The sequence below is a fragment of the Phalaenopsis equestris genome, unplaced genomic scaffold (assembly GCF_001263595.1).
Source record: "Phalaenopsis equestris unplaced genomic scaffold, ASM126359v1 Scaffold000224, whole genome shotgun sequence".
Lineage (NCBI taxonomy): Eukaryota > Viridiplantae > Streptophyta > Magnoliopsida > Asparagales > Orchidaceae > Phalaenopsis > Phalaenopsis equestris.
Genome location: NW_018164666.1, coordinates 4,900,073 through 4,917,077, shown reverse-complemented (window position 1 = coordinate 4,917,077; position 17,005 = coordinate 4,900,073). Strand labels below are relative to the sequence as shown.

The following is a 17,005-nucleotide window of genomic DNA, read 5'->3' as shown; positions in this document are numbered from 1 at the left end:
AATTAAATTATAGTAAGCTCTCCATAAGAAAAAAAACATGGAGGAGAGAGAAATTTACACCATATAGTTTTACCCTAATCCGCCTTCACCTAAGAGTTCAGATTATGGTATATAGTTGTAGTAATAAAGATAGAAGTGGCGAGTTTAGTAATCAAGTTTTTTTGGGACCAGTCAGAAGGAATCTTTGATATAGAGTGAGCCATATCTCGGCATACTAAATGTTTAAGCATAACATAATCCCACATATTACCATGCCACACATTGGTCACTTCCAAATTAGGAGTTTCCTTTCTTCCTAGACAATTTAATTCATCATACAACCAATTATCCTCCTAGAAGGACAAATTACTCTCCCCAATATTTGAAAATATGTGTTTCTCAACAATGTTTCTAATTTTTATCATACCTTTCTAAGTACGAGAATCCCCATTTTTAAGCAAAACCTTGATAGGATGATGATCCCTACAATACTTGGCATGCATATAAACAACCCATAAAGAATCCATAGACCTAAACTTTAGCCACAATTTAATATTATTAATATTAGCAAGACGGTGAAGCTCTTTGAAGCCCAACTAGCCAGCATAAGTTGGTTTTCAAAATTTCTTCTAAGTAGACCAATGCTTATGCTTCTTATCACCCGAGCAAAGAAATTTATTGAAAAAGCTTTTCAAGTTTCAATTGTGTGCTAACATTCAATTTAAGAACTTGAAGAGCATATAAGGGAATGATATATAGAATACTTTTTAAACCAAACGAAAGATAAGCATTGGCCCATTCACAAATTTTGTTTTTCATTTTATCCACAATTTCATCAAACTGAGTTTATCTCCTCCTCCCCTTAATCAAATGGATTCCAATGTATTTTAAAGGTAAATGAACTAATGAAAAACCCGTGTAATATTTAATCCAATGGACTCTAATGTCTAGGAGATTTGCTCACCTAATTGCACAAATAATATGACATTTGCTAGTGTTGAAAACCATACCAGAGACTTTCTAGAAGTCCATAAGCATCTTATAGTTTCTCTTAACAGTGTTTTTAGAAGCATTAGAAAAAAGTATGGTATAGTCAACATTAGCCAAATGGCTAATAAGAAATTTAGCTTTGTGATGGTAGGTGGTGTGGGGATGTTTGCTCTGGCTTAAGTTAACCAATATAGAAAAATAGTCAAATACAATGATAAAAAAAGTGGGAGAGATTGGATCACCTTGCTTGATACCTCTAGTAGATGATAAGTAACCATGAGTTTGCCCATTGATGTGAACATTGTTGAAGTTCCGTCGAGCCACCTTTTAATAAAATTACAGAATGGCATGCTAAAGTCTCTCCCTTGAAGCGCTTGAATGCTAAATTCCCAATCGATATAATCATAAGCTTTCTTTAAATCTAATCTAATAATTAGATTGCCTCCCCTACATTTCTTGTCGATATCATTCAATAATTCTTGAGCTAAGAGAATGTTATAAAAAATACTCTTTTTTTTTATAAACATCGACTAATTTAAAGCAACTACTTAAGGTAAATGCAGTTTAATCCTGACCACCATAATTTTTCTTATCACGTTGGATATAACAATAGATAAACATATAGGTCTAAAATGATCCCAACTAGACTTATCTTTAGTGTTACAAACAAAAATAATATGTGAAGTGAAGATAAATTGGCCATAGGTTCACCCTTGAAAAAACATTGTATAGTTGTAATCACTTCCCTTTTAACCACCTGCCAACATGAATTATAGAACTCAGCTATAAAAATTTGAGGCCCAACCGACTTGTGGTTATCTATGGAATTCAAAGCTTTGTAAATTTAAACTTTAAAGGGAATATCAATGAGGTTTAAATTATTAATGTAGTCCCTATGATTTTCCAAGATATATAAATTAATGTCTTGTTGGTTCAACACTTTACTAAAAGGCTTATGAAAATACTCAACACCACTTCTGCATATATCCTATTGCTTAGTTAACCAACAACCATTTTCATTTTGAGTTCTTAAAATAGAGTTGATTCTTCTTTTGTGTTTAATAGAAGGATGGAAATAATGAGAATATTTGTCCCCTACAAAGAAATAAACTTGACTAGCCTTTTGTTTAAAAAGTCTTCATCCAATTTAATAGACATGAGTAAGCTTTGTTGAGCAGCAATTAGTTCATTAGTAACCAACTTATTGCAAACATCAACCATTTCCAATATGTTAGCCCCCTTGTTAGCAATAATCACATTGGCATGTAGATCTGCAAACACCTCCTAATTCCAAGCTTTTAAAGTTTCAACAGTGATTTTGTGGAGTTTCTAGAGTTTATGTTAAGCACTCCCCACCACCAACGAGTTCCAACAGTTGCTCACACAAGTCATGAAATCATTATGGTTGGTCTAGGTATTAAGGAATCTAAAATGAGAGAGTGCAGGTTTTTCTACCAAGGAAATGCTAAGCAGAAGAGGCATGTGGTCAGATTCAGAATAAGAGAGATGATAAACATTTGACGTTTGTAAATTAGAAAGCCATTATTGATTAATAATGACTCTATACAGCCTTTCAAATACTCTATCTCTCTTCCAAGTGAACCTAAGATCAATGAACCTAAGGTCAAACAAACCAACATCATTGATAACATCGTGAATACCAGATTTTAGGTGTGGGACAACAACCTTACCTCCCTGTTTTTTTGAATTACAATAAATTATATTAAAATCTCTCCCCCACCATCATCCAATTTTCATTCATACTGGAACCCAAAGTAAAAAAAAAATTATTTCATGGATCCAGTCTTAAGACATGACTTTAACTTGCATAGACAAAATGACCCAACCCTTAAAGTGTTCCATCTCAAAATATACGTGAAGAAATTGGTGATCTTCCAACATCAAATGTAAGGTGAGTTCTTTTCTTCAAAATAACCAAATTTTATTATTGGAATCGGCTACAAAATTATAAAATTTTGAATTTCTTCACTATTTATTTTTTGTTGGTAGAAACCAAAGGTTCCAAAATAGAAAAAAACCACAATTTATGGATCCTAACAAAAAATGTGAGCCTATAAAGGGAAGAGGGATCCACAATTCACCTGATATTCCAGAATAGTATATTAATCATATGAGAGTTGTACCTTTCCTAGTGACCCTAGGAAGGGTAACTGCATCACCATCAAAGCAAGAGTGGGTTCATATATGGTATTGTCTGCCTATACATTCCTCAATTATTGATTATCATTTTTTTCCCTTTTAGATTTTTGTGCAATCCACTCATATTTATCCACCTCTTTAGCAGTAACTAAAGCCTCCTCAACATGGGTATAATCTACTCTGACAACACCCCTTTCAGGGTAAATGGTAATATCAGGAGCAAAGACCACAACTTTCTCCCGTGGTTCAAAATTATTAACATTTTCATTTGAAAATCATGAAGCAACTCTCCTTTCTCCCTTATATTATGTTCTGCCATTCCTTCCTCCATGTGTTGGCCAACAACACTCTCCTCCATAATTATAGTATTTTAACCTTGTTTCTCTTTATTTGTCATATTCAAATTACGACATTCACTTAAACTTCTTCATACATATTAGGTAGTGGTTTCTTAAAAAGCTTTGGATTATAATATAACAGTTTATCCATGAGATGTTCAAACATTCAGCAATTGCTACAATAGTGTGTATTTTGCTCAACCACAACTTACTGTCAATGCCCATTATGAGACGAATTGATCCAAATCTTTTATGCCACGGGTAAAGTGATGTCTCTTTCCACAAGCGCGCGAGCCACTGAGGGACGAGTAAGATTGAAAGTAGGAGTATCCATTTTTAGTAGTCTACCAAAAATAGCTCCCAAAGAGAACAAAATTTCATGATTAAATAGGTGCAAACCCGGAAAATAAAACCAAAATGGGGACGATGGGGGGTTCTGTACGAGGGTCGAAGTCAACCGATCACTTAAGAAGTTTCATGTTTTTATGCTCGATTTTGAGATATTTCTTAGCAAATATCCAAGCATGATCCTCCACCTTACCAAGTTGGATTAATAAATGTCTTCAATCCATAAACCTCACTTTCCATTCACTCATTAATTTCAAACTTTCAAAGGATTTACGAATGAGTTCCATTTTCAGGAGAATATATAAGAACTTACCAATCAGAGAAAACTTACACAGGAGGGAGATCGAAGTAGCGTCATTTTCAAAGAGGTAGATAACAGGTTTCCCATTCTTAATAATTTTCATCATAAATTTGTTGATCTCCATTCTCTTCCAAACTATCGTGGTAGGATTGAGAAAATTTTTTTTTTTTTTTGGAATAAATTTTTTTTTTTTTTTGGAATCAATTTTGCCTAGAGGGCCTCGATTGGCCACAACTTCAACGAATGAGGGCTTATCCATCAACACCCCTTACCAACCACCATCCAATCAAGCAGTGCACCACCATGATGGCAAAACTTAGTCGTGCAACACACCTCCATTTGTTATGTAAACCATACATACATACATATATTCAGATCAGTTGGTCGGACATCTGTTTGGCAGTTGCAAGTCCCCTCTGGTCTGAGGTTCGATTCACCCAAGTGTAGAGTGTGATACTCGAATTCTTAGGCGCATGAGGAATGGATAGAGCTCGTATAATAAAATCCGACAATTCCTTATATATATATATATATATATATATATATATATATACACACATACGTCAATGCATTAGAACATGCGGTATGCAACTGTAGGAGTTTTCTTTTCTGACCGAAAGCTTTGCAAAATTGGTTTCGTCTCACATCAATTAAAATTATTAATTAAAAAAATAAAATTCGAATATATTACTTATATTTAAATGATGTATAAACATAAATAATAAAATTTAAATCTCGTTCTAAATAAATTTTTTTGTCTTTAAAATATGAACGAACCGAGCATTGGAACAATAACATTTTTTAACGAGCACACAGTTTCTTTTTTATGGTCGCAGAACGGCACAAGGCTATCTCTATCTCCGCTTAGGAGTTTCCAAGGTTTCATTTTTCTCCCGGAAAGCAAGAAGGGTCTATATTGTTTCCGTTCAGAATTCTGCGGCCACGCAGTGTTGGAATGCCCTTCATTTCATCTCTTTTCTGTTTTGTAAAGCGTGATGAGCGAAAACCCTAGCTCGCCGGTGGGCGAGGAGCCGATGGCCGGAGGGATGGTGGCCCTTCATGAATCAGCTGGTAGCCTTGCGTCAATGGATGGCGACGCGCCCACCGACCCCGGTCTCTCCATCCTCCCTCATGTCGGGGGCAGTCAGCTTACCCTCTCTTTCCAGGGCGAGGTCTACGTCTTCGACTGCGTTTCACCAGAAAAGGTAGGATATTTTCTATCTCCCTACCTTCTCTCTCCCTCTCTCTCTCTATCTCTCAGAGTATCGGTTAATGGTTACAGGTTCAATCTGTGTTATTATTGTTGGGAGGGAGGGAGGTTGCGGCTCCCTTGCCTTCGCCGCCCACATCTTCTACGAATCAGTTGAACAAGGTATAGCTCATTCCACCATTCGGGCAGGTTTCGTTTTGTGTTTTTAGGATATCGTTACGAATAGTCGGGAAAATTTGTCGTTTATTGCCTCGCAGAGATTCAATTTTTCACACAGGGTTGCATCGTTGATGAGGTTCCGGGAGAAGAGGAAAGAGCGGAATTTTGACAAGAAAATACGCTATGATGTCCGCAAAGAGGTAGCCCTTAGGTGAGGCTTTGGGCAATGGTTGGTATTTAATCTTGCATCTGAGTTCATTTTCTTTATGATATGAGTTTATTTTGTTATTGGTACTCTTATAGTTGATGATTATTTACTATGGTGTTTCTTGGATCTGTGCATTTAATATCTCTTAGGTGTTTAAGTGCAGCCTCACATCATGTCTGCAAAAGCTTCTATTCTATCAAACATAGGTGCAATGTGACAATAAGAATATCATGCATAGGGTTACAATATTGCAACAATTGTTGATACATCAAGGGTACATAAAATACAGATAACTATACATGGATAAGTAGAAGCATCAAACTAGTAATTGAGTCTGGCTTGAGGTGGAGAGAGAGAGAGAGAGAGAGAGAGAGAGGTATTATTGAAAAATTGGAAGTTATGCAAAACAATCTTTTGATGCTTACTAAATATTTACTTGCGCAATCATGAGAGAGAAATGAGTCTAACTGTTTTTTCCTAGAACTAATTCACATTTTGAAGTTTATTTCAATTAAATAATTTCATCATTGTTTTTAGGAAATGAGTTTTTAATTGCATAATGTATAGGGAATTTGTGGGTGTATCAAATTAGCTTGGCTTACTTTTATTGTTTGTATACATTACATGGTATATTTTATGCTCATCAAAACTATTTTGAAATATCCATACCGAATAGTTATTAAAGCAATACGAGAAAATTGCTTTTCTCAATATTTTAGGTTTTATTAGGTTTATTTTGAATTAAATTATGATGAAATATCCTTTTAGCCAATCATAGGCTTGAATTTGAATAGTTTGATATTATATTTAGTTTTTGGTAAGATCAGATTGAATTTCAAATTATGTGGTCTTATCTTTGTGACCTTATTTCTATAATTATGGATTTATGACTTGTATTTGGATTATAGGTTGTTTATTGATTTTATGAATTAAATTATTATTGAGTCAAGTCTCTGGTTTTTTTGTTGATTTTAATTGTACATAGATTGCTTCACATATACATTCATTTTTCTGTTCTTTCAATCAATTTGATATTAGGGCATCCTCCATACATCCATCCTCTATCATTTTGTATTCGATTAAGTTGTGATAAAATTTTACCTTCTCATTGAATCCCCTCTTTCTTCGTGTCTTTTCTCTTGATCATGATTACCCATCCATCCCCTTTCATATGCGAGTAGTCATGCCTCTATCATTGTCATAGAACCTAAATCTATAATCCACACATCGCTTTCTACCTTGTCTCTTCAAGGACTCACATGCAATCCCATCCCTTTTACCAGACAATGCTTACCATGATACCCATATGATTCTTTAGTGTTCACTTTTATTCTCACGATACTCTACCTCAGTCGCTCAAGTTGCAATTTTGAATCTCACCTCTCTCTTATCTTTTTCCCTTGTCTCCCTTTGCGTCTTTTTCTTGCTTCAACTCTCAAGTTTCTACCGTGCTCTTAAAATGTATGCTCTTTTTCACCCACAATCACTCCAAACTCGACAAATGAGCTTGATGTGCTTTGAAAAGCCTAGGTCAACTTTTCATGGGCTTGATCTAGCCCTTGAACTAAATGAAATAGCCATATCTGTCTATTGCTATTGCATGTTTGTGGGCTAGCTAGACTTTGCCCGTTGCCACTAAAAGCCTAGTAGTTTGCTTATGCATTGTTGGAACATATGATGATTTTTGATGTAAATGAAATAGCTTTCATTCCTAATGCACTGATAAATTGCAGCTTATTTCTCTATGATTTGAGTTCTAGTTTATTGAATAGCATGTACACCGTATAGTGAATGCTTATACTTATAGTAAAAGACAAACTTAGTTTTGGCAGATAACATAAATTTTTCTGATAAGTACTCCATCCACAACTCATGAATTAAGAGCAATAATCCTCAACTATGGGACTTTTCTTTTTCTGTTTTGTATTCAATCATTGATTGATTACTGATTTGATAACTAATTTTTGTTGAGTATTATCTTAAGCGCTCTCTTTTGATTTGAATTGTATGGGCAAATTGCTGCAATTTGATCTGCTATATTTTCTTATTCTCTTTTCCTTTGTTTCCATGGCATTGATTTTTTATATCAGGCTGATATTAAAGCACCCTTTTTACATCCATCATTTATCATTAGGTATTAGATAAAGGTGCAATAAATTTTTTCTGTCTCTTTGAGCATCACACTTCCTTCATGTCTTTTCCCTCCATTTTATAAACCATTCAATGTCAGTTTTCATGCCCAAGAATTTACGTCTCCATTTTTCTCATTTGAAATCTAAACTTACAATCTGCACGCCACTCTTTACCTTATCTATTCAAATACTTATATGTGATCACTTCCCTTCTCGCACATAATACTCGGTACTCATATGATTATCCAATTTTCTTGTTTATTCTCTCCATACACCGCTTCACTCCCTCAACTTGCAATTTTGCTCTTAAGATAAATAACTCTGACCTTGCTCGTTCGTTGTTGTCTTGTATGCTCATTGGCTGGCACAAAGTGGCTCTTGGCCCATTAAATCCTTGTAAATTGCACATGCAGTATTGAAACATGTTTTCTTTGCTGCTAATATAGATGGAAAATCTTGGTGAAAAGTCTACATCACATTTTCTCGATGCGGAGAGCATGCCTAAGAGATGAGCTGATTTGAGGATAATAGTTATTCCATTTACTAATTTAGTTCTGGGCCAATTAGATTAGATAAAGTGACATGATGACAATTGGTGTATCTGAAATAACTTTTTTTCCTATTATATTTATAAATTGCAACTTAGTTGTTGTAGGTTTGAGTTCCAATTAGTATACACACCACATATTGATTGAATATTTATGTTAAAACATAAAACAACAATGATAGAAAAGTACTTCATCCATACCTAAAAAATCAAGAGCAATAATTCTCAAATAATAAGTATTTTTTTTCAATTATTTGTATTTGGATTATTCATTGATTATAGATTCAGTGAATGAAATTATTGTTGAGTCCAATCATGAGTATTTGTGTGCATATTACTCCAAATTATATGCAAAGTGTTCCTTTATTCTCTGATCCTTTTTTCTTATGTGTTATTTAATCATTCATTAATTTCGTATTAGTGCATCTTCCAAACATCCATCCTCTACCTTTTGCAATTAGGGTAAGGTGTTAATAGGTTTTTAGTACGTCTCTTTGAATCTCCAGCTTTCTAGGTATTTTTTCCCTTGTATGCACTTGAAGAATATTTAGACTTATTTTTGTAACCTTGTTGTATAAATAGGGATTAATAGTTTGTATTTGAATCATTGATTGATTTTAAGTTGAGGAATGTGATTATTTTTATGGCTTATCACGAGTTGTGTATCTGGATCAATGCAACTTGTATTTGTAGAGTTTATTTTAGTTTTATTAGAAATTATTTGTTTCTGAATTTTATTTTAAATTAAATTAGGATAAATTATGAATTTTAATTGTTTAAGACAAAATTTAGTTTTCAATAGGATTAGATTTGGTTTCAAATTATTTTGTTCTATCTCTGTAATATTTAATATTTGTATTTTGATCATCAATTGTTTATTGACTTGATGAATAAAACTATGGCTCGGGGAAATCATGGATGTTATCCCTTTATCCAAAATTTACACGTAGATTGCTTAAGTTGTGCATGCAAAGTTTCTCTTCTTTTCTCTCTTTTTCTTGTGACATTAAATCTTGCATCAATATAGTATATGAGCATCCTTCATGTGCTTTCCTCAATCAATTATTTAGTGTAGCATGATGACCCTCATGATGTATTCAAACTTCTTAGTTATTTCGATTATGTTTGTGGAATTTATCTTGTTAGATCACTCATGTGACTTCTAGCATGCTATAATATATGAGTATGCAAACATGACACTATAGATACAAGATGAGAACATGTGCTTGGGATGAACATGACTTGTCTCATGTGTATGTTTTTAAGTTTGGGTTGGTGTGGGGGGGGGGGAATAATAACAAAAAAATAAAGGCTAATGTTAAAATAATAATTTAAAAAAACTTCTGTCTCAATGATGCCCCCAAAAGTTTCAATGAGCTGCGGCACAACTTGCATTGTTTTATGTGTTCCAAATAGAATGTTATTGTCTTCTGTGTTCCAAAAAGTTTAGAAGAAATAAAAATCTTTAATAAATAAAAAAATCATAAAAATACTAAAAATAGAACCATATAAGAGTTATATCACTTCACTGTCTCCAACATTTCTCTTATCCCAAATCCAAAGAAGAGAATTCGAGGGCAAGGATTGATTGTCAGGGTTGAGGCCTGAATAAAAAATTACATCTAGTAGGCTTCTAGGATTACGTGCTTTTAGGGTAAAGAGCGTGCAGAAATGAGTCGAATTTCACATCAGAAGTAGAGGAATAATATTATATAATAAATACTTAAGCCGTAATATGTAATGAACCTTTTTGTGTAACGGGTTGATTTTCTTTAGGAACTTCATAGTTAAGCATGTTTATAGTGGAGCATTGCTAGGATTAGTGATGCTTAGTAATTACACAAAAGAAAGGATAAGACTGTGAGGTTTAGCTTAATATGGGATGGGTTATGCCAAAGTGGACATAATGTTGCACGATTTGCCAATGAGGGCAGGTAATGAAGTTGAGGATGAGGCTTGGATAAGGAGCATCTGCTGATAGGCCTTTTGGAGAAAGGAGAGTAGACATGAACAAAATAGGTTGGGCTATAAAAGTAGAGATTTCTGCAGTAATATGCAGGTCAACTTTTGATGTACTTGGCAGATTTTGCTTGGGAATCACCTTTGGGAATGATGACACCTCGGGAAGTCGCACAAAAAAGGATGAAACCGTGAGGTTTTGCTTGGCCAAAATGAACTATACATTAGATGCTATAGCCAAAGACATTATAGACTGATGATCATATTGTTTGTGAAAGCGAACTGTATCATTTTAAAGGTTCGGACCTCTTTTCTCATGCATTTCTATCATGTTAAGTAGAAATTAGCACTTTGGGAACGTATATTTTTAAGATATATACGAACTAGTTATGCTACTAAGTTGTTCAAAATTATCTCTATTTTTATTTTCTGTGGCTACTAAAAATTTTGGGGCTCTGAATTATTGATCTGTAAAATAATTAATCCATGCTATCTATTTCTAGCAAAAATATTAGTTGTTTTTTTTTACTATTTTTAATTTTTCATTTATTTTTCTTCTTGATCCAACAAATTTATAGCGATTTTATTGCGGTTCTCTAATTGTTGGGATAGGACAAATGATGATGAGGAGCTTTTTTGATTTGTTTTGGTTCGCTTGGGAACAATATTCGGACAGCAGTATTCTTTAGCGATCTGATAAGCTCTCCAAAAATGAAAACTCACTATGGGTTTCTTAATTTTTTTCCTGTTACCTTTGATTTTGTCACGGAAAGATTTTTTTTTTTTAATTACAGTCATAGAAACCAATAGCATTTGGACAAATAACATGAAGATTTTGTAATTTATGATACTGATTGCACTGGCAGGATGCAGCGTAATAAAGGTCAATTTACTTCGTCAAAGTCAAAAGTTGAAGGAGCAGAACCAGGTTTTACTGGCGCGGATTCTACATCATATTTGGTTGCAGAGAATGGTCAGCCCCAAACAGCATCAGCGTAAGCTTTCAAGAGATGTCCTAGTTTTTGGATCAGAATCCACATTTGAGAGAATTCTTAATTGTTTTCAATCGAGAAAAGTGTCGAGATAATCTCCCAACTTCACATGTGGCCATTTTAGTCACAAAATTTATAAAAATGGTAATCTAGTTCCTAGAGTAGTGTCCACCGAGGACTATTTTGGTCCCCATTAAAAGAATCCGGGGACAAATTTATCACTTCTCTAAACTTTATGACTAAAATAATCTCATTTAAATAATCAGGAGACCATTTTGGTATGTCAAACATTTTCATATGTATCTTTTTGGTGTTTCTCAGATGCTATCACTGCCACATTAGTGCAAAAGATACACCTATGATGCGCCGTGGCCCTGATGGACCGAGGACATTATGTAATGCATGTGGGCTTATGTGGGCAAACAAGGTTGAACCTTCTATTTGCTTTGAAGATAAAAAATTTGATTATTTTTGTGCATAATATTTAAATGTGATTTTGTTAACTTTTAGGATCATTTGGTTTTTATGTTGGGTAATTGGATGCATTTGAATCTCAGTTTTAGAGTTAAATTCTGACAACTAATTAATATAAGGGGACATTTACATTCATATTATGTTTTTACATATCTAACACTCAAACATTTATATTTTTACATTCATATTACCCAAATCTTTAACATCACATCAAAACTACTGCACTATCTTTTTAAGACTGAAATACATTTTTTCATGCATTGATTTATGACAACAAGGTGGTATAAGTGTAAATATCTAACTTTTGGATTTTAGATATGCCCTTAATATAAGATAAAAGTAGATTCTTAAATTTTTTTTAAAAATCTCTCAGACATTAGAAATGAGCTGCAATATGAGATTTTGAAAACCTCTTAATGGGTTGTTTGGCTGAGCCTTTTATATATTAAATCCAGCTAAACCCAAAAAAGCAGGTGTTCTGCGGATTGAATTGTCGGAGTCAGTGAATTCAAATTTTCATTTGATGTGGCTTTAATCCAGATTTTACAACTACAAGGTTTGGCGGATTTAGGAATTTATTAAATCTCACCATCGCTTTTTTCTTACGCGCAGGCAACCACTTTTTTAGTTTTACTTTTGCACATTATAAAAGATAAAATAATGTAAATATTATAATTATGATTATGGTAATAAATCAGGCTGTTTATATAGGCTAATTGTTATTAATATAAAGATTGTGAGCAAATTAGCTTAGTTGTTGATTAGGTTTATTAGAATAATTTGTGGTAGCGGCGCTGCTATTAGTGTTTATGGCAGGTACGCCTGTGGATGGTGTGTGCCTGCCTTATCCATGTTAGGTGCAGGTCCATAATGCACGCAGCATTCATGGGGTATCCCTAGTGGGAGCAGCATTTGAGTAGGAGTCGGGGCAAATTGCAAGTTGCAATTTTGTGGAAAACAAATAAAATCTGCAGAAACTCGCCGCTAACTTTCAGAATTGAACATCAACAACTTTGGATGTCTTCTTTGGAGGCCGTTTCTTTTTTTAGCTCGTAGTTTTAAAAGCTAGTTTTCCTATCACAGCCTTTATCAAATTTCCTAAAACCGCTTTGTAAGGCAAATGTTTAAGGGAAAAAACGGTGAAAAAAGTAATCAAATAAATGGATCTTTTATTTGTTGATTATTTTTCTATAGCAAAATTTGTCAAAAGTTATTCTAAAGGAGCTTTCAGGGGCTGCTGGTAACGAATTTAGAGTAGTATTTAACCTAAATCTTGTCAAATGGTTAGTTTGGACAAAATAAAGCTGAGGATTTGATAAATCTGGATTTCACTGCTTTCGGCTTCCTGGTTGTACTAAATTCTGTGAATTGGTGGATTTAGTTAACGTGGGACGGACGGTCCGGGTGAAAGTTATGATATGAAATAACCTTCCTCCATGATTTCGTGTAGGAACAGAGCAGATGGAGAAAGATGAGAGTTTCGGGTGTCTGCGATCCTATGCTTGCCTCCTAGTTAGCCTTAGTCGTGACTGTATTGATTTTCGACCAAACTGGGAGGGAAGGGAAAATGAGGGTTTTGGGCAGAGGGGAAGGGTTTGTGAGCGAAACCCGGACAGATGGAGTGTTGTAGGTGGGCTTTTAGGCAGAGGGGAGAAGGGGAGATAGCTTTGTGGTTTTAATTTATTTTATTTAAGTTAATTTTGTTAATTTAATTGATTAATAATTAATAAGTAATAATTAATTAATATAGTATTAAATTAGTTACAATTTGAAAAATTTACATGTAATTATTTAACAGTTAATTAATGAATAAATTTATATTTAAAATTTAAATTATTTAATAAATTAAAATAATTTTTTAATTAATATAATTAACAACTAATTGATTAATAATTGATTACTGTTAAATTATGTCTTAATAAATGATTAGTTTAATAATTAATTAATTAATTAATTAATTTGATGAATAATGAATTTTTAATTAGTGTAACTAGAAATTAAATTTAATTCAATTAATAATTAATTTTAATAATAAGAATAAAATAATTAAAGTGTAATTATGATTTTTTATTCTAACAAATATAACAATTTTTTAAAAGCCGACATAAGTTGTTTGACAGGATTAAGATTTACTAAATCTGTAACCATTTTGGGATTTAACCCTTCCACAATTTCTTAAATCCGGATTTTACAAGATTTATTAGATCCTACCAACTTAAATCTTATCCGTTACCATACAAGTTTTAATGCTTTTCCTCTGTGTGTGATTTACCTGACCAAGCGGGTGTTCCAGCTCCATCTTGAAATTCCATTTTCATATTTTCTCTGGCTTGTGTAAATGATAAATAAACAGGAAATCCTTTTTTTTAGTCTATGTACTTGAGGATACCTATGCGGATAAATGCAAAAATTTCTTGGAATTATGACTTCTTGTATGCGATTGATTGAGGGCACGCATCAGTTTTGGAACATATAACGGTCTCTCGTGAGCAATATAAGTGTGGTTATTGTCGTCGATCACAAAACTAGCTGCTAGTGTAAATAAAACATCAATATTTTATTTCTAAGGCATTTACATCCTTACCATCCAAATCCAATGTATTTACATCTTTGACACTTTTTACATTTATATCACCAAAATTTTTTATATCACATAAAAATATCACTCTTTAAAAGTGAAACTCACCGTTTCATGTTTAGGTAAGGTGGTATGTATGTGTAAAAATTGAAGCTAGGTATTAGATATTTAAATACATAGGAATTAAGTGGCATGCATGCAAATAATCCTTTTCCTCCCCATTTTTGCTTGTGCTGTTATGTTCGTTCTAACCGTTGCATTTATTGCTCTGAAGTTTGCTAACTTCTGCGGTGCAAAAATTACCTATATGTGGTGCTACTTGAACATTGCCTGGATTAGGAACTATCATTGGTCTAATTTTTGTATACTACTTTTTTGGTATCATGTAATTATATATGTCTTTTGTTTAGTTTGTGCAAACAGAGTTTCTTTTATTATTATTAAAACAACAATTAGTTCTCTGATCCCTTCTACTGTACAATCTACGTAGTTCTAGTTTCATTGTGTAGTTGACTAGCTTGTTCATCCTATTAATGTTATGGTTCGACTTTTATAGCCATCTTCGGCTCATTTGACATTGTCTGATGTTGCTCCGTTAATATTTAATTATATATTTTGTGAATAAACTACAGTGGAAACAAATTTCATCCTTTTCGTGGCAGAAATAGGTGTTCTTGCAAAATCATTTATTTATTTGGTTTGGCTGCACAGTACAATTGAATTCCCATTTCTCTTGCAGGGTACGCTGAGAGATCTCTCCAAATCTCCTGTACCCTTTCAGCCGCATAGCTTGGAGTCAAATGATGGGGTAGGCAGTTTAAACTCTTGCATCCTGTAAATTAGTTTTATAATATCATTTTGCTAAATCATGATTGACTTATTTATTTAATACTAAATTTTGTATTCTCCTTAGTTTATTTTAGGGAAATTTCATACATAATACACAATTCTTGTATTTTTCCATATCTAACACCTAAACTTGTATATTTACACCTATGCATGAAAATGTATATTTAACTTTTAAAAAGTTAACGATACTGATTATTTTTTTGATGTGATGTCAAAGATTAGGTTATGAATGTAAATATGAACGGTGTTAGATATATAAATATATAAGAATTATGTGCTATTCATGTAAAATGCCCCCCCTTTCCTTTAATCTTAATATTTACTCTTCTTTTTCTCCTATGCATCTCAGCATGGAGCTACTGCAGCTGGGCAACAGACAGCAGCAGTCCCCTCTAACGGTCAACAAATCTCACATTGAGTATCAGTATTAACTTCTTCCTGTTATTTGGGCGTGGGCCGTTCACCCTTTGATCATTTTTCAACAATTAAAGCTTAACTTGTGGCATACATATCAGAGAATTAGGTTCAAGTATTTGTCCCCTTTTTCCCCTATTTCTTTTCATGCACTTGGTCTGAATTTGTGATGGCTGCTTCCATGGAACTGTAATGTTATTGCTGCTCCAATAAAATATTAATTCATAGATTCTGTTCTCCCATGGCATGCCCAACTAAAATACTTTTTCCAGTATATTTTTATCAACCACTGCAAAAAAAACAAAAAGAAAGCCTGAATTGGTAAAACAAAACATGTTCACCTGATTATAAAGATGCATCCTTAACAAAAATATGGCAAGCACTATAAGCAATATATTTACTTGTTTGGAGACTTTATTACAATATGAGAAACACTGAAGGGGCTGATTGGCAATTTCGCCATTCACAAGCCTGTGAGGTATATGTAATGGAGCATTTATATATGCTTATCACCAATTTTTATTTGTTTATATATGAACACCTTGATTTTATTTTATTTTTAAAATTTATGTACTGAAAATTTTTTGTCTCAAGAAAAATATCACAATTTTATAATTTTAAAAAATAAATTACACGGCAATTGCTCCCTCGATAAAAATGATAAAGAAAAAAAAAAAAAAAAACATGGCAGGTTTGGTAATTTGCACAATCGTCCCTCTAGTATTTTTATTTGCTTCAAAAGCCCACACTTCTCAATTTTGACTTGTTGTATTGCTCTCACATGAAAATCGGTCCCAAAATTCTTGCCCTCCATGACTAGAAATCTTTTAGGAAAGATCTGCCCCCCTTTGTAATAAGGATTTATGTAGTATCTGATGGAAAAATTTTCTTTTTTAGGTAATGTCTATTTTACTTATTTTGATTTTCATAATTAAAGTTATTGAGTATTGATATTGTGAAAACCTGATTTGTCTGTGAATTACACTTAAAAGGAATACAAACGTAAGAAGAGAGGAAGAGAACGAGAATTGAATAATAAAATATTATATCAATCACGTCTTATTCATAAAATGAACTCCTTATTTATAGGGGAGAGTATAATGTGATGATGTTACATTTTTGTATCAATATTAAAGAATGTTGTATAGGGTATTCTTATTATTTTACATTTATGAGTTTAATGTCCGGCTTTCACTTGTCTCAGTTGATTGAGATTCACTTAGCTGGATGTGATCAGCTTGGTCGGCTGAGTTTGGTCGCTATGACTCGGTGGATTGATGTGATCCGGCTATCAATCCTTAGCCGCTGATGAGGGGGCTCTGGATGTCTTTGGGGTGGTCAGAGATGCTAAAATACTATTTCTTCCC

At 33.3% G+C, this 17,005-nt stretch overlaps 1 protein-coding gene across 2 annotated transcripts; it reads left to right on the top strand.

Moving 5' to 3' along the window:
• The first annotated feature begins 4,921 nt into the window (after positions 1-4,921).
• LOC110023573 (GATA transcription factor 20-like) lies at positions 4,922-15,876 on the top strand. 2 transcript variants are annotated; one of them, XM_020723060.1, is made up of 8 exons: positions 4,922-4,995; positions 5,108-5,321; positions 5,399-5,488; positions 5,584-5,696; positions 11,198-11,326; positions 11,645-11,750; positions 15,115-15,183; positions 15,574-15,876. In XM_020723060.1, exons 2-8 carry the CDS (start codon positions 5,112-5,114, stop codon positions 15,640-15,642), a joined length of 786 nt encoding a protein of 261 aa, XP_020578719.1. In that variant the 5' UTR covers positions 4,922-4,995; positions 5,108-5,111; the 3' UTR covers positions 15,643-15,876. The 2 variants fall into 2 exon arrangements, with proteins under 2 accessions (XP_020578719.1, XP_020578718.1); XM_020723059.1 differs by having other exon boundaries at positions 4,928-5,321.
• The last annotated feature ends 1,129 nt before the right edge of the window (positions 15,877-17,005 follow it).

Bases quoted from the DNA above. Each gene is read 5' to 3' on its own strand.
- LOC110023573 (XM_020723060.1), top strand. From the start codon at position 5,112: ATGAGCGAAAACCCTAGCTCGCCGGTGGGCGAGGAGCCGATGGCCGGA. The intron at 5,489-5,583 runs GTATAGCTCATT...ATTGCCTCGCAG, and splicing joins CTACGAATCAGTTGAACAAG to AGATTCAATTTTTCACACAG. The intron at 11,751-15,114 runs GTTGAACCTTCT...TTTCTCTTGCAG, and splicing joins GGCTTATGTGGGCAAACAAG to GGTACGCTGAGAGATCTCTC.